Source organism: Geotrypetes seraphini, chromosome 2, assembly GCF_902459505.1.
Source record: "Geotrypetes seraphini chromosome 2, aGeoSer1.1, whole genome shotgun sequence".
Lineage (NCBI taxonomy): Eukaryota > Metazoa > Chordata > Amphibia > Gymnophiona > Dermophiidae > Geotrypetes > Geotrypetes seraphini.
The window spans coordinates 331,167,075-331,191,164 of record NC_047085.1 but is presented as its reverse complement, the minus strand read 5'-3'; the positions used below and the strand labels follow the sequence as shown (position 1 = coordinate 331,191,164).

Sequence of the window (24,090 nt, the reverse complement as noted above, 5' to 3'; positions counted from 1 at the left end):
GTCTCTGGAGGGACGCTACCTTCTTCTGCGCCTTACCTTGGGGGACCGGAGCTATTTGTTGCTGGTGGTCTATGGTCCGAATTTGTCTGAATCTTTTTTCCAACAGCTGGTTTGCCTGCATTCACGTTATTCTGGTGATCTTTTTCTTTTGGTTGGTGATTTCAATTTGGTTATTGACCTGAAGTGCGATAAGTCTGGTCCCGTTGCTACGCCTTTGAGAACTAAGGGACGCCTTCTTGCGGGTTTTTGTGATACTCTGTCCGTGGTGGATCCCTGGCACCTCTTGCACCCAGAGGTCCGGGATGTTACTCATCTTTCTCGTGCATATAATACCTGGTCTAGGATTGACTATATTTTTGTGTCTCTGGGATTATTTTCCTCGGTTGTGCTGGCAGAGATTGGCCCACTCAGTATTTCTGACCATACCCCGATTTGGCTAGACATTCACTTGGATTCAGCGTACCTTCACTCTCCTTCTTGGCGCTTTTATCTTGACTATGATGTTGAATTTTGGTGTTTTCTACAGGCTCAGTGGGATGATTATGTGACTAACAATGCACAACATCAGGACGATCAGAGTAAACTGATTTCCTTTCTTAGTGCTCGCAATATTCAATCTGGTATTCTCACCCTGGAGCAGGCCTTATGGGCCGCTAAGAAGGCTTTTTATACGGTTCCTTCGGAGACGACTAGGGAGCGCCATCTGTCTACCCAGGGGGCTCTCAACTCTCTACTTCATTCTCGCTACCAGCGGTGGGAAGCTTATTATAATCATCGTTTTCAACGATTTGGCAGTAAGCCGGGGTGTTGGCACGCCTGGTTGACGTTAAGACACGTAGGCAGTCGATTTTGTCAATTAGGACTCCGGAGGGGGAGGATGACTCATACCGCAGAGGTGTCTGCGGCGCTTTTTGACTTCTTTGAGAGCTTGTATGCTGCTCCAGAGGATGTTTCCTCGGAGCTTCTGGAGGATTATCTTCGCTTGTCGGGGATGTCGAGTCTTTCTGAGGATGTGGTGATGGCTCTTAATCGTCTGTTCCAAGCGAGTGAATTGCAGTCTGCCATTAAGGCCTTACGCTCTGGGAAAGCCCCAGGGCCAGATGGCTTTTCTGGTAGTTTTACAAACTTCTTTCCCTTCACTTGTGTGGTCCGTTGTTGGCTTATTTTAATTCTGCTGTTGACCATGGATCCTTTCCCCGTTATGCTAATGAGGCACTTATCACTTTATTGTTGAAACCAGGTAAGGGGCTGGATGATCCTGGATCGTATCACTCAATCTCTCTAATCAACGTTGATCTTAAGCTTCTTTCTCGTATGTTAGCCGACTGTTTGGTCCCTCATCTCCCTATTGTAATCCACAAAGATCAAGTGGGTTTTGTTCATGGCCGCCAATCGGTTTGCAATGTGCGGAAGGTCCCTTTGGTGCTTGCCCATTGTCAACAACGCCAGATCCCTGCCTTATTTGTTAGTTTGAATGTTTCTAAAGCATTTGATAGTGTGCACTGGTCTTTTTTGTTCCGTGCCTTGGAGTGTGTTGGGCTCCAGGGGTTCTTCTTCCGAGCGATTCGTTCATTATATTCTAATCCTCAGGCTCTTTGTTAGTCAATGGCACTCGTACTGACTCTTTTCCCATACTCAGGGGTACCAGACAAGGCTGCCCTCTTTCTCCTTTACTTTTTCTTCTTTCTTTGGAACCTTTGCTTTGCACTTCACGTCTTTGAGGATGTTCGGGGTCTTCATGTGGCGGGGGTGGACCTGAAGACTTTGGATTTTGCAGATATGTTTCTCATTCTTACTCACCCAGAGATCTCCTCTCCAAGTATGGGTTCTACTCCGGCCTATCACTTAATCTGGATAAGTCAGTCACCCTTTCCTCTTGCCCTGCAGTTCGTACGACATGGAGGGGACCCTTTCCCCTCCGGTGGGCAGAGTCTGAACTAAAATATTTGGGAGTCCTTATTCCACGTGACCTCTCCTGTCTATATTCTTTGAACGTAGAGCCGTTGTTTAACACTCTTGTTACTCGATTGCAGTTATGGAAGGGGCTTCCGTTATCGCTTCTGAGTAGAGTTGAGTCTCTACAATATGCTTATTATTCCGTGTTGGTTGTATGTTTTTCAGGTCCTCCCACTTTATTTGACCTCTAAAGACGTTTAGAAAGTTTAGTGCAGCAGTTTCTTTGGGCAGGAAAGCGAGCTCGTTTGCTTTATTGACTGGCAGCATCTCTATGGTATAAGGGGGGGGGGGGGTTTAGGCTTGCTGAATCTTCGCCATTTGATGGTTGGTTGTGGTATGCGTCACATTAATGATTTCTTTCGGGGTACTGCCCATTTTACTAATACTTCTATGGAGCACTCTTGTTTCACAAAGACTCATTTTAGTGCTTTTCTTCACTCTGTGTCCTTGGCTCAACCTGCGCCCCTTCCTGTTACGGTATTGCACTACCCCTTGCAGAAGACTTGGCAATGGGTCTATAAATTTCACTCTCTTCATTCTAATATATCTCCTTTCTTGCCTTTACGCTTTAATGGGAATTTTCTGCCAGGGATGGATGGGGCTAGTTTTGTTCATTGGGAAGCAGGGGGATTCCCTATCTGTTCCAATTGGTGGATGATGAAGGGAAAATTAAGCCTTTTGATATGTTATGTCAAGAATTTGGCCTCCCCCGAGCTGATGGCTTTGCTTACCTGCAAATTCAACATTATATTGCTTCTCTGCCTCCTGGCCATTTGACGGCTTCTTGTCAGGAGCTGATATCCACGGCTTTTACCCTTGGATCTCAGCTCCCTGTTCCTCTCAAATTTCACCATAGACATTTGAAGGATGAATCCCCCCTGATTGACCATATCAGATTGATGGATGTTTGGGCTTGTGATCTTTCTGTAATATTACCCGATGATATTGTCCTTTGTGTAGTACGCAGATTTCCTGCTTTTCGCAAATATATTACCTTTTGAGAACAACACTATAAATTGTTTTAAGCTTGTATATTTCCCCTAAAAGAGCTCACCTTTCGGGGTTTCGAGCCTCTTCTGCCTGTGTCCGCTGTGATGCCCCTGATGCTAGTTTGGGACATATGTTCTGGACTTGTCCTATTATTCAATCCTTTTGGGAAGCTATTTTTCTTTTTTGTTGAAAGTATTTGGAATGTTGTTCTCCAACGTTCCCCTTTGTTTCTTTTTAGTGTCCCTATTCATTTTACCCCTCGAAGATCGGGGACTGCGGCATTTCTTAGGTGGACTGTGGTGATAGCCCTCAAGTGTATTTTGCTTAGGTGGCTGGAGGCGGAGGGACCGGACTTTTCCCTCTGGCGATGCCGCCCGATTACACTTTTGCTGTGGGAATGCCGAGATATACAAGACTTTTCTTCCCTGCCTGGCCGGATTTTTCAATGCACCTGGGAGCCTTCTTGGAACACTATGACTCCGGTGGCAGGTAGCCGCCTCCTGAACTGTTGACTTGAACTACTTTTTACACCTGTTAGAAACATAGAAAAATGACGGCAGAAAAGGGCCATAGCCCATCTAGTCTGCCCACACTAAAGATCCCCTTCCCTAAATTTATTCTCCCAGATATCCTATATCTCATCGAGTCTGCCTATTCCGATGACTCTCCCCCCACTATTACCCTCTTAGAGATCCCACATGCGCATCCCATTTATTCTTAAAATCTGGCACGCTGCTGGCCTTGACAACCTGCACAAGAAATCTATTCCAATGATCAACCACTCTTTCGGTGAAGAAATACTTCCTGAAGTCGCCATGAAATTTCCCACCCCTGATTTTTAGCGGATGCCCCCTTGTGGCCGAGGGTACATTAAGAAAGAAAATATCATCTTCCTCCTCGATGCGACCGGTGGTATACTTAAATGTCTCAATCATGTCTCCCCTCTCCCTACGTTCCTCGAGAGAGTACAGCCGCAATTTATTCAGCCTCTCTTCGTATGAGAGATCCTTGAGCCCTGAGACCATCCTGGTGGCTATACGCTGGACCGACTCGCTCTCAGTACATCTTTACAGTAGTGTGGCCTCCAGAATTGCACACAGTATTCCAGATGAGGTCTTACCATGGTTCTGTACAATGGCATAATGACCTCGGGCTTCCGGCTGACGAAACTTCTACGGATACAGCCCAACATTTGTCTAGCCTTGGATGAAGCCTTCTCCACTTGATTGGCAGTTTTCAGGTCTTCACTAATAATTACTCCTAAATCGCGCTCTACTGTGGTCCTTGCTAAGGTCTCACCATTTAGGGTGTAATTTCTGCACGGATTTCTGCTGCCAAGGTGCATGACCTTACATTTCTTAGCGCTAAAGTTAATTTGCCAAGTCGAGGACCAACGTTCCAACAAGAGTAAGTCTTGTGCCATACCGTCGGGCAAAGTGCTATTACCTACTATGTTACACAGTTTGGTGTCATCTGCGAATAATGTTATTTTACCTTGAAGCCCCTGAGCCAGGTCTCCTACGAACATGTTGAAAAGGATTGGGCCCAACACTGAGCCCTGCGGCACTCCACTGGCTACTACCGATGTTTTGGAGAGGGTGCCATTAACCACCACCCTCTGAAGTCTACCACTTAGCCAGTCGTTGACCCATGCAGTTAGTGTTTCTCCTAATCCCAGTGATTTCATCTTGCTTAATAACCTACGGTGTGGAACGCTATCAAAAGCTTTACTGAAGTCCAAGTACACGATGTCTAAGGACTCTCCCAAATCCAGTTTTCTGGTGACCCAATCAAAGAAACTAATTAAATTGGATTGGCAGGACCTACCCTTGGTAAATCCGTGTTGGTGGGGATCCCGTAGATTCTCTTTGCTCAGAATCATATCTATTTCATGTTTAATTAGTGTCTCCATGAGTTTACTCACTATAGATGTGAGACTCACTGGTCTGTAATTTGCAGCTTCTGTCCTGCAACCCTTTTTGTGCAGTGAAATGACGTTGGCCGTTTTCCAGTCTAAGGGTACTCTTCCCGTACTTAGGGAGAGATTGAAGAGCACGGATAACGGTTCTGCTAGGACAACACACAACTCTTTGAGCACCCTGGGGTGTAGATTGTCCGGTCCCATGGCCTTGTTCACCTTGAGTTTTGATAATCCATGGTAAACATCGCTGGGTGTAAATTTGAAATTCCGGAACGGGTCGTCCGAACTTTGCCTTTTCTTCAACTGTGGACCAGACCCCGGTGCCTCGCAGGTGAAGACTGAGCAGAAGTATTCATTTAGAAGTTCTGCTTTATCAGAATCTGATTCAACATAATTCCCTTCTGGTTTTCTAAGGCGTACTATCCAGTCTGTGTTTCTTTTTCTGTCGCTAACATACCTGAAGAAAGATTTGTCTCCTTTTTCAATGTTCTTTGCTATATTTTCCTCTATTCGAAGTTTGGCCTCTCTGACTGTCGTTTTTACCGCTTTAGATCTGGCTATATAGTCTACTTTAGCCTCCCTTGTCCCAGATTGTTTGTAGGAAATAAATGCTAGTTCTTCAGACTAAAAGGGACGACAGGTACGAGGGGGCACTCAGAGAAACTGAAGGGAGATAGGTTCAAATCAAATGCAAGGAAGTTTTTCTTCACCCAAAGGGTCGTGGACAAATGGAATGCGCTCCCGGAGGAAGTGATCCGGCAGAGTACAGTACAGGGATTCAAACAGGGATTGGACAGATTCCTGAGGGAAAAGGGGATCGTGGGGTACTGAGGGAGGTGCTGGGGTGTTGCATAAGTATAGACAGCTCACCAGGTCATGCAGGTGCAAGGCCGGAGGGTTAGGACATTGATGGGAAGATAGGACTTCGATGAGAAACCTAGGGGGCAAGGGGGCCCCTTCTGGTGATTAAGGCAGGTCATGACCTGTTGGGCCGCCGCGGGGGCGGACTGCTGGGCGGGATGGACCTTTGGTCTGACCCAGCAGAGGCACTGCTTATGTTCTTACTTTTGACGAGGTTCGAGATCTCCGTAGTGAACCATTGGGGTCTGTTGTTTCTTCGTCGTTTGCTCACTGTTTTTATGTAGCGGTTCGTTGCTTTGTGTGGGGTAGATTTCATGGTTGACCACATCGCCTCCACGTCCTTGGTTTCAGCCTGGTTTTGCAGTGCCCCGTGGACGAAATCTGCCATGAGTTTGAAGTCAGTGCCCCGAAAGTTGAGTATCTTTCTTGACGTGTACAAACTAGTGTGACCTTTCCTGAGGTTGAACCATACCATGTTGTGGTCGCTAGAGGCTAGCGTATTGCCTACCGAGACTTCCGAGAAGCTCTCTCCGTTTGTGAGTACTAGGTCCAGTATCGCCTGATTCCTTGTGGGTTCTAATACCATTTGTTTAAGTTGTGCCCCCTTTATGGATGTTAATAGCCTTCTGCTGCCGCTGGTTGTAGCAGAAAGTGTGTTCCAATCTACATCGGGCATGTTGAAGTCCCCTAACAGTACAGTGTCCCCTCGTAAAGTGATGTTCTCTATGTCCTCGGTTAATTCCAAGTCCTTGTCTTCCAGTTGTTCTCTGCTTTGCATATAATTGCCCCCTTTTTATTTGATTGGTTCATTTGGGCTGGGCTTGAAGAAAAACTGGGGATTGGGGTGGTAAGTTATGTTCCTTTTACGTGTACCCTGTTCTTGGGCGGTTGTTTATTCTTTGATTTTCGGCTGGTTTCCTTTGCTGTTTCACTGTTAGAGAACACCTGGGGTCTGTGGGGTTTGGGAGTGGGGTGTTCACTTCATGTTGGGTTTTGTGCGGTTAAACAGTGAGCTTATTTTCAGTGTTGCTTTGTGCTTCTGTATCATCCCTTGTTAAGCTCAATAATATATTTGACAATAAACCATAAAATAAGAAAAACAATGAACATAGCCTCCACTAACAGTGTGGGGCACATTTGCCAAAACCCCTCAGAGCAAAGTGTACAATATGCTCGGATGTCAAACTTAGTAAGGCTGGTCAAAGAATGAGACGTCCAACTTATCAGTAATTATTGAGGTAGACAATCGGCAAATCAGCAACTACAAGGGGGGGTTCCAGGAATAGTGTGTGGATTTACAAGAAAGAAGATTAGCAAAGGTAAAACCTAGTTTTTCCTTCTTGTACAATCCCACTATTATTGGACAAGTGGGACCTATCAGAGCAGTCCCTCAAAGTCAGGGTGGGACTGATGAGACTGCTACCAGAACTAAAGATCCAAAAGCAGAATTCTGCTTGGCTGCCACGTCTATCCTGTAAAACTTCGTAAAGGTATGCAAGGAGAACCAACTGGCAGATCAACAAATCTCTTCTGCAGAAACCACCAAAGATTCTGCCCTTGAAGAAGCAATGCCTTGTGTGGAGTGAGCCTTTACCGAAAGAGGAAGCTATTTTCCAGCTCCAATATAGTCGCATGAAATAGCAATGTGAATTGATCTGAAAAGGGTAGCATTTGAAGCCTGCCTACCCTTACAGGCTGTATTAACCAGCACGAACAGATGATTGGAAAAACAAACTCGTTCATGATCTCAAGTACCTCAGCAAAAGTTTGTACACTTCCAACGATTTCAACATCCTGTCATGTTTGCTCGAACCAGAGTGTGTAAAGACTGGCAAACATTTTGCCTGGTTGATGTGGAAACTAGAGATCACCTTCAGAAGAAAGGAGGGGACAATACACAGGATCACACTGGATTCTGTAATCCGAAGTAAAGGATCTCTGCAGGACAAAGACAAGTTCACAAACTCTGCAGGCTGACATAATGGCCACCAAGAGGACCAACTTGATGGTGAGATCAAAGAAGCAGTCTAACAGTTCATAGGGTAAACTATCAAGTGAACTGAACTAGATTGATATTCCAAGTTGGGAACGGCCAACGCCAAAAGGAGGGCATAGCCGTAATCTGCTCTTCAGAAACCCGACCACATCCAGATGTGGGCAGGGGCATAGGACCAAAGCAGGAAAGTCCGATTATCTGAACCCTCAGGAAATCAACTGCAAGCTCCATTTCCAAGCCTTCTTGAAGAAAGGCAAGTTCTATCCGGATCAATGTACTATGCAACAACCTATTTCTGTCTACATATTCAGAATCAGTCCTGAAATTTTTGAACAGACCTCGTACTATGCAACAACCTATTTCTGTCTACATATTCATATTCAATACTAGTTTTTCCAGAATTTTTGTCATCAAAGATAAATTTGAAACCAGTCTGTGCATACTATAATCTCCTTTTTCTACTTTCTCAACTTTTGGAAAAGGATTAATAACTGACTTTTTCAATTGGGTAGGTACCCATCCCCCTCTTCAATGATGAATTCACTGGCTTTTAGACAGGCTCTGACAGCCTGAAACCATCAACCCCTCTAGCCCCTTAGGTGTCTTTGGAGGATGGGGGGAGAGAGATGCAGCTGGCAACCACCAACATGGGGCCATTCAGCCTGCATACAAGTGCCTGATATATCAAGGGTGAGCCAAGCTCCCAGGGACCAAGCTGAACTTGAATCTGGATCTGTGCGAGTCTCCCCATGGGATCTACCATTGAATCATTAAGAAACTTAACAGAGGGAGATCAATCAAAGATGGCGTTGGGAGTGGATGCCTGAGAGAAGGCTCCACTACTGAACCGCAATGAGTCCGCTGAGTAATCTTCCCCTACCTTTTGGAATGGGGAAGAGAAAGGGAGCGGCCCGCATTGTCCCTCCGGTGATGCCGGGAACCTAGCAGTGGATGGTCCAGGCGATTGTAGTGAAGGCATTCTCCTGCTCAGGCGCGTCTGTGGCTCCTATTTTGGGGGGATGCCTGGAGATGTTGGGCGACCCCGTGCAGTCAGAAGGGGCGTCTTTGAGCCCTGAGCAGCAGGAGCACATCGGTGGTGGGAGAGTTGGAAGCGTCGTTCCTGAGGATGGAATCTACATTTTCTGGCTTAGGAGGGAGCCCAGTTCGGATCCTGGTGGAGGAGGGCGAGTCTGGAGAAAATCATTTGCCCCACATCGGGTTGGAGGTAAGAGGTGCTTCGGGCAGAGTCAGCTTGCAGTTTGGAGAATTGGATAGACCCGCAAAAATTGATTTGGAGGCACTATGGCAAGCTATATCTGTTATAAATGCTAATCTTAAACTATCTATTACTACTTTATCTACTGATTATGGAAAAGTCTTTTCCAAGGTTGAGCAACAAGAAGTAGATATTGCTCAAATGAAAGAGAATTTAGGGAAACAGGAGACAAAACTCTCTGAAATGGAACAAATATTGGACTATTAAAATAAATAACTTATATGACTAGAAAAATGGAGAGTTTTGAAAATCAGTTGAGGAAGAATAATTTGAGACTTTTGAATTTTCCTAAATCTCCAGTTATATCTCCTATGAAGATGGTTAGAAAATATTTTAGAGAAATATTGTGTATCCCACTGGATAATTTACCTCCAATAGTTAGAGTTAATTACTTACAGTTAAAAGGTTCTGTGGAGGCTTCTACTCCTAAAGAGATTCAAGGAAATAAAAGGGGGGATTTATATCTGACAACCTTCCTAGAGAGTTCACTGGAGGTGGTAACTGAAAGAAGAACTCTATTAGTTACTTTAGCATTGGAAAATGAGCGCGATTATGTTTTGCGTTTGTATTTGCGTCATTTGAATGATCAGTTTTTTGGGGCCAAAATTCGTATATTTCCTGATATGGCTCAAAAATCCCAGAAGCAGAGGAAGGAGTTCTTGGCATTAAGGCCAAGAATTCTGGCTTTGGGTGGAATATTTTTGTTATAATTTCCAATAAAATGTTTTATTACCTATCAAAAGAAGAATTACTTATTTTTTGAACCCAAACAGCTATTTATTGAATTGAGAGGAGGAGGAGCAATTGTAGCCGATAATGTTTAGATTTACGCCGCTTTCTCGGTGTTTTGTTTTATCCTACTTGAGTTTATTTCCTGTTGATCTTCTCTAATATTGTGGACTAAATATCTAATAATTGCTTTTCCCGATTTTATGAGTTGTTATTATGTTACATTGATCTATTCAAGCTGTATGTATCCTGTTTGATTGTAATTAGAAAATTGCTTTAAAAAAAAAAAAAAAAAACTTAGGATCAAGACCCAGATTCTAAAGCAACCCAGCAATATGCAGAAGTTCAAGAAAAATTACAAGATTTAACACTAATGACTCCTAATTCAGGCTCTACAGCCGAAACATAGTCCATGTCAGCTCCAGTTTCATGAAAAGTAATAGCCCAACACCACCTTCATGTCCAACTAGGTGAAGTGTATGTGAGAAAAGGTAGCCTCCATGACACAGGGTGGCAACTGAAACAATAGTCTTCAGAGCAGACCCAGGTCTCGATTAGTGCCAGCAGGTGGAAAGTACAAGAGATAAATATGTCAAGAATGAAGGTAAGCTTGTTAGAGACAAAGTGGGCATTCCACAAAGCACAAGAGAGAAGCAGAGAGGAAGGGGGAGGAGGGGAACAGAAATAACATTGGTTACATTGCAGTGTGACCTCCATGAGCAGGATAAAGGTTGATTGGGAGGTCCAAGAATGGGCTTGAGGTCCCTGGCAGAGAGCAAAAGGAGGAAGTAGAAAGAAAATGAAGGAGTGTGGAAAAGGCATGGGGGGGGGGGAGGAGATGCCAAATCCTGAGCATCCTGAGCTATTCTAAGTGTTAATGTATACCAGCTAGGTAGGTTCCCTACGAAAGTGTTGCACACACACCCCTCCCAGCTATAACCTTTTGAACTAGAAGCTGCATCTTCTCTCAGAGCTGTTCCAGAAATCCTAGGAACCTCTGGGGCACCATGAAGTCTCGCAATACGGATTAAAACCCAAAAATAGTAATTCAATTGCAGAGCAGAAGACAAGAAACCTTCTCAACTTGACTGCAGAAGGAAAAACAGAGGAGATGGGGACTGCCCAATGAGACAAGGTCTGGGGAGTTGAAAAGCTGTCCACCTCACTATCAACGTCACTAAGATGTGTGCACATCTTAACTGTAGATGATTATTACTTTTAAAAACTCACAAGTAGAGAATAACCCTTTGGTCAAAATGCTTTTTTTTTTTTGGCATTGGAAATCTGATTACACTGGTCAACAAAAAAAAAAGAAAAAGGTTTTCTTTGCTACTGAGAACTTAAGAAATGTTCTTAGTTAATTTAATGACACTGATTTCAGATCTGTAATTGAAATTCAGCTAGCAAGCCAGGTTTCTAAGATACACGGTACAATTTTTTAGACAGTTTGCCATATCAACACAATATTGCGAGTATGATCTGTATCCCAAACTTATGTTAAGGAGTTTAGTCTGAAAACAAACACAAAGACAATAAGGAGACATGTTAACAGCATATATTTACGCCTCTCAACTCACACAAAAGTGATATCAGCATGTTCAGAAATGTTTGACACACTTGCTTTTACGCTTGTACTGTAAATTTGTCTCTCTTTACAAGAACCAACAATAGTATCCCATCATATTGGGATTGAACTTTCTCTGATATCTGCTTTCTATCACCTTGATGAAATCTTTCCCCATGCTCATCGCTGACATCACCAAGATTGGGTGGGAAGAAGTCGAGGTGACAATGTACGAAGTGCATTTTAAGTGACATTCTGGCACCCGTTAGCTGATACGCTGTCAGAATGTTCTCCACAGGCTCAGCATAATTCTCTGATCTGTGATTACCAATAAAATTCTGAACAACCAGCACAAATGCTTCCCATGCTGCTGATTCAGCTGAGTTCAGCTTCTGTTTCAATGTATCATCAAGGATCAGTTCATGGATTTCAGATCAAACAAAAACACCTTCTTTGATTTTGGCTTCACTTTTCTCAAAACCAAATGTACTTCTTAGGTGCTGAAATGCATCATCATTTCTGTCCATAAACTTGATAAAATTTTTCAGCAGACCCAGTTTTATGTGAAATGCTGGAAGATAAATTTTTTCACAATGTACTAATGGCAGGTGCTTCACATTGTATCTGCCAGGTACAGATTCATCTTGGTTTGGCCATTGTTTCTGCCTGTAGTGGTTGGCATCATCACGACTGTTCAAGCACATGTATTTGGTGTACCCCAGTTGCAGGCCCGGAAGAAGTAACAACTTTGAGATCACCAAAGAGGTTCCACTGGTGATCTGCATAGCCTGAAAGTTTTAAAAATGTCTCCATCAACTCGTACATTTCCTTAAACCCAACTGCATGAGCAACAGGAACAGATGGCTTCTGGTTTCCATTGTGTAAAAGTACTTTAAGGCTTGCTTTGTTTGACTCAATGAATAGTCTCCATTCATCAGAAACATGTTCATATCCCAGTTCATGCACGAGACCATTAACATTAGTACAAAAACAAATGTTTCCTTCCATTTGGTAAAAGGAAGCCAGGATAGTGTGACAATCACGGAAAAAAGATATTTTGGTGTGCTGCCTTAAAAGATTCCATTGCTTCAGCCTTCAACCCAACAATTCTGCTTTCTCCTTTGATGGTGACAAGTCTCTAACCAGATTATTAAGATCTTCTTGAATTAGCAGGTGAGGTGGTTTTTCATCCACTTCAGGTTCATACAAATCCTTCACAGCAGCAGAGGCACATTCTTCATCTGAACTTTTGGCACATTATGCTACAGATGTGGAAGGAGGAATTGGAACTGGATTCCCCGAGTCATGAGGAACAGGTTTAATTGTTGACGGGCAATCAGGATACACAATTTTTGATTTATTCCTCTTGTGAATCCAGCAATTTTTGTCATACAAAAATAACTGTCTGAGTGACGATTTGTTGGTTCATGCCACACCATGGGTAGAGCGAAAGGAATCTTCTTCCATTTCCCATTCAGCCACTGTGTTGATCCAGAATAGCAGACAGCGCAGCACACAAGAGGTGCCCACGCTATATCTTGGTCACCAACTTTACAGTCAAAATAATGCTTGTATGTACTTTGAAGTCTGCTGAACAGATTCTTTTTCACTGATCTTTGTGCAGTAAATTGTCCGCAGACAAAACAGAAATTATCAGGATGGTTAACACAACCTCATCTGTTCATAATAATATTTTAGACAAAAAAAATTAATAGGTAGAAAAAGCAGCACAATAACTTTTTAGTATAAACTTTCAAATTACTGGTATGTTATCGATGAGCCGTCCTAAAATGCAATATTGTGTTATGGAAACAGTAAACTACCGATCATCACAGTAGCGTCTTTAATGAAAATGATATAAACACAAATTGACAACGTAAAAACAGGATGTGATAGACGAAAACTGTTTTCAGATTTAGAGTCAGTTTGTGGTCCTTGTTAAGATACAGGTGACAGAACTGCAGTAGCAAAATGCTTGTTGACGTATCCACCCTAGACAGAAAGGCGCACACATGAAACAAACCAAAACCTAAAAACTGCAGGTCTTTTAAGTAGCAGTTTTAAATTATACCTCTGTATATAATCAGAAGAAATTGAAGAGCAGCAGGTCCTCCAGTATGTGGGAAAATCTCACTCAGATTTTCTAGAAAAATATGTAGCGAAGGCCTGGCTGCAAATGCAACTAAAAACAGATTTTGACAGTTTTTGTGCTTCCCTCAGTAGGCAAGCCAGTTCCCATTTTTCAGAGAATTAAGTGAACTATTAAAATTAAAAAAGAAAGGGAAAAAAAATTGCTTGCTTAAACATACTTGCAATCAGAAGCAATCTTTCCGCCTCTGCTTCTTCCTGTGACCCCTTTCCATGATCCTCATCTATGCAGCAGTTCAGAGCTTGGCTAGCTTGATGAATTACATTCTGCTGTAAGTTGATCTCTTCATTCAGAATCTAGTATTGTTTAAAAGACAAAAGGTTTTGAAAACAAACCTTCTAAATTAATGAGTTTGCATCCAAAGTAATTTAATTCTTATAAATGATTTTTTTCAGCATTAATAGCAAAAAGTGTCACATGTGCCTTGCCCACCCTTGGTCTCCAAGAAAGATGCAGCACCTTCCACATATTCTCTTATCTGATCTTCTGGCTTAAAATCCAATTGGCCAGTCTCAACCACATTTTCGCTAACAGCTTAATGTTGAGCAGAAAACTAGAGTGGCATGATATGCAACAGTAAGGTCCTTACTCTACCATATGAATTATAGCACTAGCCCATTGATCTCAGGTGGGCCAGGGCATGCTCCTTCAGAACAGCAATAAAGTCTAAGCCAATGGTGAGCATACTGAGGAAGACCTTTCAATACTTTTTGTAAAGTTTAACTATCAAACACTGAAGGCCTTGCCTAACTTTAGCTCTTAGAACTAGATATTTCCTTTCAAGACATCTCCATATCCAAAAAGGCTACTTCTTCCTGGCTAATCTTAGAGAGCCCTAGAAAAACCAGGAACATTTCCAGCACTTTGCCCACTCCATACTCCAAGAAGTGTAACTCCATTGACCTTTTAGACGCCACTATTAGAAGGAATAGAGATCTATGTTTCACATGTAAACACTGGAAAAATCATATCCACCTTGTGTAACCAGCATAAGGAAAGATTAGGTTCTTACCTCGATAATCCTCTTTCCTGTAGAACAGCATATGATTCTTTACAGATGGGTTGTGTACCCCAACTCGCGAGTTGGATTGCAGAAGGAATCAAATCATTTTTCTCAGGTCCGCCTCCTTGTCTCCCTGGGAAGTGTCCTCTCTCCAGTCCATTCCAAATCAAGCAATAATTCCTAAAATAAGACACAAGGAGGGTTTTGGGAGAATCCCCAATGATGTTAACGTTTCTCTGCTCTCTAATAAGAGCAACCCCCCCAGTAAAAAACCATTGCAATTACAAAACTAAAGGTGGAATCAACTCACCACCTACCTGTGTGCAACCAGCACTAATACTTGTATAGCACTGTGAAAGCAGCGTGCAATGAGCAGTGGAACTCTAACCCACTGCTTTACAATTCTTCTCTTTTGGCTGATAAGAGGCAAGTCATCAGAAATTAAACCCAGAATATTATTCAGTGCTGGCTGTATCTATCTCTGACAGGGTGGGGTATAAGGAATCATATGCTGTTCTACAGAAAGAGAATTACTGAGGAACCTAATCCTTCCTTCCAGTGCAAATAGCATACAATCCTTATGGATGGAACATACCAGAGCAATCCCTTGAGTCTACACAGGACAGATGAGCCTGCAAGGGGGGAAAGGGGTTTGGGAAATGTATACTGCATTTTTGTAGTTATACAACCATGCATTTTCCTTATCTGTTCCAGTGGGTTCACAATCTAATGTACCTGGGGCAGTGGAGAATCAAGTGACTTGCCCAGGGACACAGAGAGCAGCGCGGGGTTTGAACCCACAATCTAAGGGTGTTGAGGCTGTAGCTCTAACAACTATGCCATACTTTCATCCCTTGGACCCAAATGCCACGTCTGCTTCTACTGATATGCCCACTCTGTAAAACTTCATGAAGTTGCCCTACAAATTTCATCAGGCAGCACTGCCCTGGATTCTGCCCAAGAAGCCACACTTCTGGAAGTGTGAGCTTTCAAGGTAACTGTTGGTTGTTTACCACAGAAACAACTGTTGGTTGTTTACCAAAGAAATTGACGTATGAATCCATCGGAAGATAGAAGCCTTAGAGGCTGTTCTTCCCCGACAATTAAAGCTGGATAAGACAAACAGATGGTCAATGAGTCTAAAATCATTTGTCACCTCAAGATAGCAGAGAAGCATCCTCTGCACATCCAGCAACCTCAAAACATTGTCCTGTTTCTTTTCACCTGTGGGCTGTAAACACAGGTAACCTCCCTTGAAACATTTACAAACAGTACAAAATGCAGCAATTCAGCTGTTAGGTCGCACACACATCTATGATCATGTAACTCCATTATATTTGAAATTCCATTGGCTATAAATGGAATTTAGAATTAAATTTAAAATCCTGATGCTGGCACATAGGGCATTATTTGAGCTACAACCATTATGTCTGTCTAATCTAATGTTATTTTACATACCTAGTCGCTCGTTGAGATCTTTAAATGACAATAGAGTAGCTGTACCTCATATCTCAAAGGCTCACCTTACCTCAACCAGAAATGGTGCTTTTTTCTACTTGGTTCCAATATTGCGCAACAATTTACCAGTAGAGTTATGGAAAGAAGAATCATTTCAAAATTTAGAGAGACATCTAAAAGCAAATTTTTTTCAAATGGCTCTTCCAAATTGAATAATGGAATGGGGACCGCAATCTGCCTTAATTTGTATTAATTTTTACTGATTCGTGTTGATTTGGATTTATTTATTTCATATAACAGTGTTAGTAGATATGTTTTAGAAATGTTAATTTCTTTGATGCTCTCAAACTCTGCCTGTGGTAGATCTGTGAAGTGTGCTGTGCTGGGAGTTGTATTAAGACCTGCACTAAAATATGACTGTTTGCTATCAGGCCGCTTCAGAGGCTTTTTTCTCTCTTAAATTTGTTTTATTTTTAATTTTTTTATCTTCATTCATTATTTCTATTTAGACGGGCTGGGGGGGTTCATTTTAAAAAGTGGTTTATAAAAGGTACGGGGGAATCCATGGATGTGTTTTAAAAAGCTACAATGGGGGAAGTTTTAAAAAGGTATGGGGGATGTCAAAATTTGTATCTTCGCTCCATAAGACACACTGACATTCCACCCACTTTTGGGTGGAAAAAAAGTGCGTCTTATGGAGCAAAAAATACAGCAATTTCATTTTAGTTCGATACAGTCAAACCTCGGTTTACAAGTGCACTAGTTTGCAAGTGTTTTGCAAGATGAGCAAAACATTCTCGCAAATCGTGACTCACAAACCGATCATTGACTCGATTTGCGAGTCCCACTGCCCGCAAACCCTGCCCCCCATGAACCAGCATTGCCCCCATTCCCCCCACTTGAACTGGCATACCCCACCCAAACTGAAAGCTTGCTCCCCAATGTGGCACCGGCACCAACCCATAGGAGGTGCCGCTGCCCGAAGATCGTGCCTCTCCTCCAACTGGGCCTTGAGCATCTGCACATGCTCAAGGCCTTCTGGCTCTCGTTCTCTCTGAGAATCTCAGAAAGAGGCGGGAGCCAGAAGGCCTTAAGCATGCGCAGATGCTCAAGGCCCAGTCGGAGGAGAGGCATGATCTTCGGGCACCAGCACCTCCTGTGGGTTGGTGCTGCGTGCCGGTACCACATTGGGCGAGGGGGGGGTAAGCTTTCAGTTTGGGCGGGCAATGCCAGTTCACGAGGGGGGGCAATGTTTGCGGGCAGGGGAGCCATACCGGTTCATGGGGAGGAGAGGGAGATGTGGAAGCGCACCAGTAGCCTCGGGGGTGGGGGGGAGCAGCGCCGGTGGCCGGGGATGAGAGGTGGAATGAATCAAGCGAGTTTCCCTTACTTTTTATGGGAAAACTCACTTTGATATATGAGTAAATTGATTTACGAGCATGCTTCTGGAACGAATTATGCTCGTAAACCGAGGTCCCACTGTACTTTGTAAACTGCTTAGGTCAGTAAAATGCAGGAGTGGTATATCAAATCTTAAATAAATAAATAAACAAACTAACATGGACTGCTGAAACCACCTTCGACAGAAAGGAAGGCATGGTACACAAAGACACTCCTATTTCTATGAATCTGAGAAAAAGTTCTCTGCAAGGTAAAATCTGTAGTTTGGACACTTCTCCTAGCTGAAGTGATTGTGACCAAAAACACAGTCTTCACAGTCAGATCCATAATAGACACTTCCGATAAAGGTTCATACTGAGCCCTACTGAAGGCCCATAATATGATATTAAAGATGCCACATTGGAAATAGTAGTCTCACTGGAGGGCAGAGACTCAGTGCTCCCTTCAGAACCTGGAAACATCTGAATGAGAAGCTAGAGGCACTCAATCTACTCTGGTCTGGAAGCATGGAAGACCCATGGCTGGGATCCTCCACAACCCTTGGCCACACCATGCACACGACCAGGCAGAGGAACACAGTTAGCTCCGATCCTGGAACACCTCCATGGAGCTACGCAGCCTGAGCTCAGAGCCACTAGCGGACAAACCTGGGGTGAGCAAAGTTCCAAGGGAATGGTCTGCGAGCCCTAAACCAAAGTGCACTGAGGGGCAACCAATTCCCTGGAAACAGGCTTTATGCAAAGCCTATAATCTTCCACAGGCAGAGCTGTACTTGAGAGAGAATCTCTGCAGCATAAGGACAAATTTGTGAACAAAAAAACTGAGTTTAAAAAATAATAAACATGATAGACAAGCAAAAAGAAACTGGATTCCTTGGAGGTAGTCTTGAGATATGAGGGGAGGAGCTGAAAACACGGTTTTTAAGGATTCGTTACAAGCTGTCTGGCGACCATAGGAAAATAACACACTTGTCCAGGAACAGAGTGGGATTTTACAAGAAATAGTCTTTTTCCCTTACTATGCCAATGTTCAAGTCTCTCTCCAAGAGGACAAGATCTTTTGCTTCTTGAACCCTGAAGCCTTCTAAAGTCTTTACAACAATAACATTCTTCAACAGCCTATGAAAAATACTTGCAAATCTGGTTTTTAGAACCACATAATTGCTCACATGAAAAAAGAAATTGCACACAGCCTAATAATCCTAAAGATGGAATATTGATCATCATGTCAATAAAAGCAGCACTCTGCCATCAATAAGGGCGTTAGCATAACATTAAGAGTGAAAATAACCCATCTGGATCTCATTCTCTGATAGCAAATGATAAGCAATCAAAGTGCTCTTTATATGAACACTTGCAACATCAGTGCCACACTTTGATGGGGAGACACTCATCCTATACCGAATACCTTGCATTGTGTGCTCTCAGCATCAACAAGGATGAGGACAAATTCTTCCTATTCCAATTGGAATTGGACAATGACTGCTCCCAGTGAGCTCTGCCAATGCTCAATGTCAAGGGTAAGACACCATGCAATGCATTCTCAGCATCTGATGTAGATGTCAATGGACTGTTCTCATCACTGAAAAGATTTTTCTTCTGCTTGTCTGTGCTATGAATCCCTCTTGACATCTGAACAGAATATACAAAGAGGGATTCATGATTAGATCCCAGGCACCGCATGCAGCAGAAATGGAAATCAATATGGTTCTCCAAACTAGTGGTGGAGAAAATAAAGGCAAAAGAGTTGGCGTTCATGAAATATTAAAAAACTCAAGAAGAGGAGTACAGAACGGACTGCCGGGTGAAACTGAAAGAAGCCAAGAGAAATACATCTGGAAAAAGCACAGACGGAAGAGCACATGGCTAAAAATGTAAAAAAGGGAGACAAAAATTTTTTTTCAGATATATTAGTGAAAGGAGAAAGATGAAAAATGATGCTAGGAACTGATATGTGGAAAGTGATGAGGAAAAAGCAAACTGGAATGCTCTTCCAGAGTGTTAAAGGGGAAAACACCCTCCAGGGATTCAAGACAAAGTTGGACAAGTTCCTGCTAAACTGGAACGTACGCAGGTGAGGCTGGACTCATTTAGAGCACTGGTCTGACCCAGCAGCGGCAATTCTTATGTTCTTATGTGTTCATGGAAGAAAATCCTGGAAAAGGACCGATGTTGTCTGGCAAAGTTACACAAGAAAATGGAGTAGATTCTGCGCCTTTCATGGAGGAAATTGTTTACGAACAGCTTAAAAACCTGAAGGTTGACAAAGAAATGGGACCGGGCAGGATCCATCCCAAGATACTGAGGGAGCTCAGAGAGGTTCTGGCGGGTCCTATTACAGACTTGTTCAACAAATATCTATAGACGAAAGTGGTTCCAGGAGATTGGAGAAGAGCAGATGTTATCCCTATTCACAAAAGTGGTCACAGAGATGAAGCGGGAAACTACAGACGGTAAGCCTCACTTCGGTTGTTGGAAAATAATGGAAGTGTCGCTGAAAGAAAGGATAGTGAACTTCCTAGAATCTAATGGGTTACAGGATCTGAAGCAGAATGGCTTTACTAAAGGTAAATCGTGTCAAATGAACCTGATTAAATTTTTTGATTGGGTGACCAGATAACTGGATCAAAGACATATGCTAGATGTCATTTACTTGGATTTTAGCAAAGTCTTTGACACGGTTCCTCATAGGTTGCTCTTCAACAAACTTGAAGGGCTGAAGTTAGGAACTGGATTAGAAAATGGTTGACGGACAGACGCCAGAGGATGGTGGTTAATGGAAGTCGCTCGGAGAAAGGAAAGGTGAGGAGTGGAGTCCCTCTGGGTTTGGTTCTAGGACTGATCCTGTTCAATATGTTTTGAGTGACATTGAAGAAGGGTTAGAAGGAAAGGTCTGCCTTTTTCCAGATGATACCAATTCTGTAATATTGAGGAGGGAGTGGAAAACATGAAAAAGGATCTACAGAAGTTAGAGGAATGGTCTAAGAACATAAAAATTGCTGCTGCTGGGTCAGACCAGTTGACCATCATGCCCAGCAGTCCGCTCACATGGCTGCTCTTCGGTCAAAGACCAGTGCCCTAACAGACTAGCCTTACCTGAATACGTTCTAGTTCAGAAGGAACTTGTCAAACTGTCTTAAATCCCTGGAGGGTGTTTTCCTCTATAACAGCCTCTGGAAGAGCGTTCCAGTTTTACACCACTCTCTGGGTGAAGAACTGCCTTACGTTTGTATGGAATCACCTTTCAACTTTAGAGTGCGCCCTCTCGTTCTCTCTACCTTGGAAAGGGTGAACAACCTGTCTTTATCTACTAAGTCTATTCCCTTCATTATCTTGAATGTTTCGATCATGTCCCCTCTCAGTCTACTCTTTTCAAGGGAGAAGAGGCCCAGTTTCTCTAATCTCTCACTGTACGGCAACTCCTCCAGCCCCTTAACCATTTTAGTCGCTCTTCTCTGGACTCTTTCGAGTAGTACTGTGTCCTTCTTAATGTACGGCAACCAGTGCTGGACGCGGTATTCCAGGTGACGGCATACCATGGCCCGGTACAGAGGAATGATACCCTTCTCCGATCTGTTCGTGAGCCCCTTCTTAATCATTCCTAGCATTCTGTTCGCCATTTTCGCCGCCGCCACACATTGTACGGACAGCTTCACTGACTTGTCGACCAACTCTCTTTCCTGGAGGGATCTCTCGAAGTACTGCACCAGACATCCTGTATTCGTGTATAAGATTTTTGTTACCGACATGCATCACCTTACACTTATCCACGTTAAACCTCATTTGCCATGTCGCGGCCCATTTCTCAAGTGTGTTTATGTCACGTTGCATGTCTTCGCAATCCTCCTTCGTATTGTCTGCAAATTTAATCACCTCACTCGTCGTACCAATTTCTAGGTCATTTATAAATATGTTGAAGAGCATTGGTCCAATCACTGAACCCTGTGGCACTCCACTCGTGATGCTTTTCCAGTCTGAGTATTGTCCATTTACCCCCCACTCTCTGTTTCCTATCCGCCAACCAGTTTTTAATCCACATGAGTATTTCACCCTCGATTTCATGGCTCACAATTTTTCAAAGTAGTCGTTCATGCGTAACTTTGTTGAACGCCTTCTGAAAATCCAGATATACAATGTTGACCGGGTCACCCTTGTCTATCTTCCTGTTTACTCCCTTGAAGTGTAGCAAATTCGCCAAGCAAGATCTTTCTTTGCTGAAGCCATGCTGGCTGTTCCTCATCAGATTGTGTTCGTCAAGGTGGTCAACGATGTGGTCCTTTATCAGCACATCTACCATCTTTCCCAGTACCGGTCAGACTTACCGGACTGTAGTTTCCCGGATATCCCCTCGAACCTTTCTTGAAGATCGGTGTAACATTCGCCACTTTCCAGTCTTCTGGAATCCTTCCCAATTTGATCAACAGATTGGCTATTAGTTGAAGTAATTCAGCTATAGCCCCTTTCAGTTCCCTGATTACCCTCGGATGGATGCCATCCGGTCCCAGGGATTTATCGTTTTTAAGCCTATCATCTGCCTTCATCTCTCTTCTAAACCCACCATCAACCCTGTCAGTTTCCTGTCTTCGTTTCCTGCCTATTGGGCTCCGGTATGTTGTGTATATCCCTCTTCGGTAAATACAGACGCAAAAAACGTGTTCAGTTTGTCGGCGATGGCTTTGTCCTCCTTTAGCACTCCCTTTATTCCATGGTCATCCAACGGCTCCACCGCTTCCTTCGCAGATCGTTCCCCTTAATATATCGAAAGAATGTCTAGAAGTTCTTTGCCTCTGGCTATTTTTTCCTTGTAGTCTCTTTTGGCCCCTCTTACCGCCTAATGGCACCTGCTTTGATGATGTTTGTGCTTTTTTTCATTTTTCATCCATTTTTGACCTTTACCATTTCTTAAATGAAGTCTTCTTGTCTCCGATTGCTTCCTTCACCGCTACAATGAGCCATGCCGGTTCCTTGTTCTTTTTCCTCTTGGATCCCTTGTTGATATGCAGTATATATAGATTTTGCACCTCAGTGACAGTCCTTAAAAAAAGGGACAATGCTTGCTCTAGTATTTTTACAGTGTTTATCCTCTTCTTAATCTTCTTCCCCACCATGAGTCTCATCCCTTCATAATTCTCTTTTCGGAAGTTCAGTGCCATGGCCGTCGTTCTGGATCGATGTTTTGCCCCTGTCTCAGGGTTGATGCGGATCATATCTGGCAACTAAATTTCAATGCAAAGAAATGCAGAATAATGCATTTAGGGATTAATAATTGGAAGGAACTGTATATACTGGGAGGTGAGAGGCTGATATATATGGATAGGGAGAGGGACCTTGGGGTGATAGTGTCCGAAGATCTAAAGGTGAAAAAAACAGTGCGACAAGGTGGTAGCTGCTGCCAGAAGGATGCTGGGCTGTATAAAGAGAATAGGAGAGAGAAGGTGTTCATGCCCCTGTACAGGTCGTTGGTGAGGCCCCACTTGGAGTACTGTGTTCAGTTTTGGAGACTGTATCTGTTGAAGGACATAAGAAGACTCAAAGCGGTCCAGAGGAAGGCAACGAAAATGATAGGAGGTTTGTGTCAAAAGACATAAGCAGTGCCTCCGCCGGGTCAGACCATAGGTCCGCTCCCGCGGCGGCCCAAACAGGTCACGACCTGTCTGAATCACCAGAAGGGGCTCCCTTGCCACCTTGGTTTCTCATTGAAGTCCTATCTTCCCATCGCAGTCCTAACCCTCCGGTCTTGCACATGCACGACCTGTTGGGTTTCTATACTTATTACCTGGTTAGCTTTCTATACCTGTGTTACATCCCAGCTCCTCCCTCAGTATCCCACGATCCCTTTATCCCTCAGGAATCCGTCCAATCCCTGTTTGAATCCCTGTACCGTACTCTGCCTGATCACTTCCTCCGGTAGCGCATTCCAAGTGTCCACGACTCTTTGGGTGAAGAAAAACTTCCTTGCATTTGTTTTGAACCTATCTCCCTTCAGTTTCTCCGAATGCCCCCTCGTACTTGTTGTCCCCTTCAGTCTGAAGAATCTGTCCCTATCCACCCTCTCTATGCCCCTCATGATCTTGAAGGTCTCTATCATATCTCCCCTGAGCCTCCTTTTTTCCAGAGAGAAGAGCCCCAGCCTATCCAACCTCTCGGCGTATGGGCAGTGTTCCAGCCCTTTTACCAGTTTCGTTGCTCTCCTTTGGACTCTCTCACGTACCGCCATGTCCTTCTTGAGGTGTGGCGACCAATACTGAACGCAGTATTCCAGATGTGGACGCACCATCGCTCGATACAATGGCATGATGACTTCCCGCGTCCTGGTTGTTATGCCCCTCTTTATGATGCCCAGCATCCTGTTGGCTTTTTTCGAGGCTGCTGCGCACTGTGCAGATGGCTTCAGTGATGCATCCACCAGCACACCCAAGTCTCTCTCAAGTCTGTCGTTTCCCAACAATGCCCCCCCCCAATTTGTAGTTGAACAACGGGTTCTTTTTCCCTATATGCATGACCTTGCATTTTTCCATGTTAAAGCGCATTTGCCATTTGTTTGCCCAGTCTTCCAGCTTGTCCAGGTCCCTTTGCAGGTCCTCACACTCCTCCCTGGACCTAACTCTACCGCACAGTTTGGTATCGTCTGCAAATTTTATAACCTCGCACTTTGCCTCCTTTTCCAGGTCATTGATAAATATGTTGAAGAGTAACGGCCCCAGCACCGATCCCTGTGGCACACCGCTTGTGACTCCCCGCCAGTCAGAATATTGGCCCTTCACTCCGACCCTCTGCAGTCTACCCG

General features: G+C 43.7%; 1 protein-coding gene across 4 annotated transcripts in view; it reads right to left on the bottom strand.

Annotated features, from left to right (window-relative positions):
* The window catches only part of ANLN (anillin actin binding protein), a 321,192-nt gene that overhangs the window by 146,889 nt on the left and 150,213 nt on the right, over window positions 1-24,090 (bottom strand). For all 4 annotated transcript variants that reach the window (XM_033930208.1, XM_033930207.1, XM_033930211.1 and 1 more), the window contains exon 12: window positions 13,603-13,738. In XM_033930208.1, coding sequence (XP_033786099.1) covers window positions 13,603-13,738 — 136 coding nt within the window. The remainder of the gene's footprint in view (window positions 1-13,602; window positions 13,739-24,090) is intronic.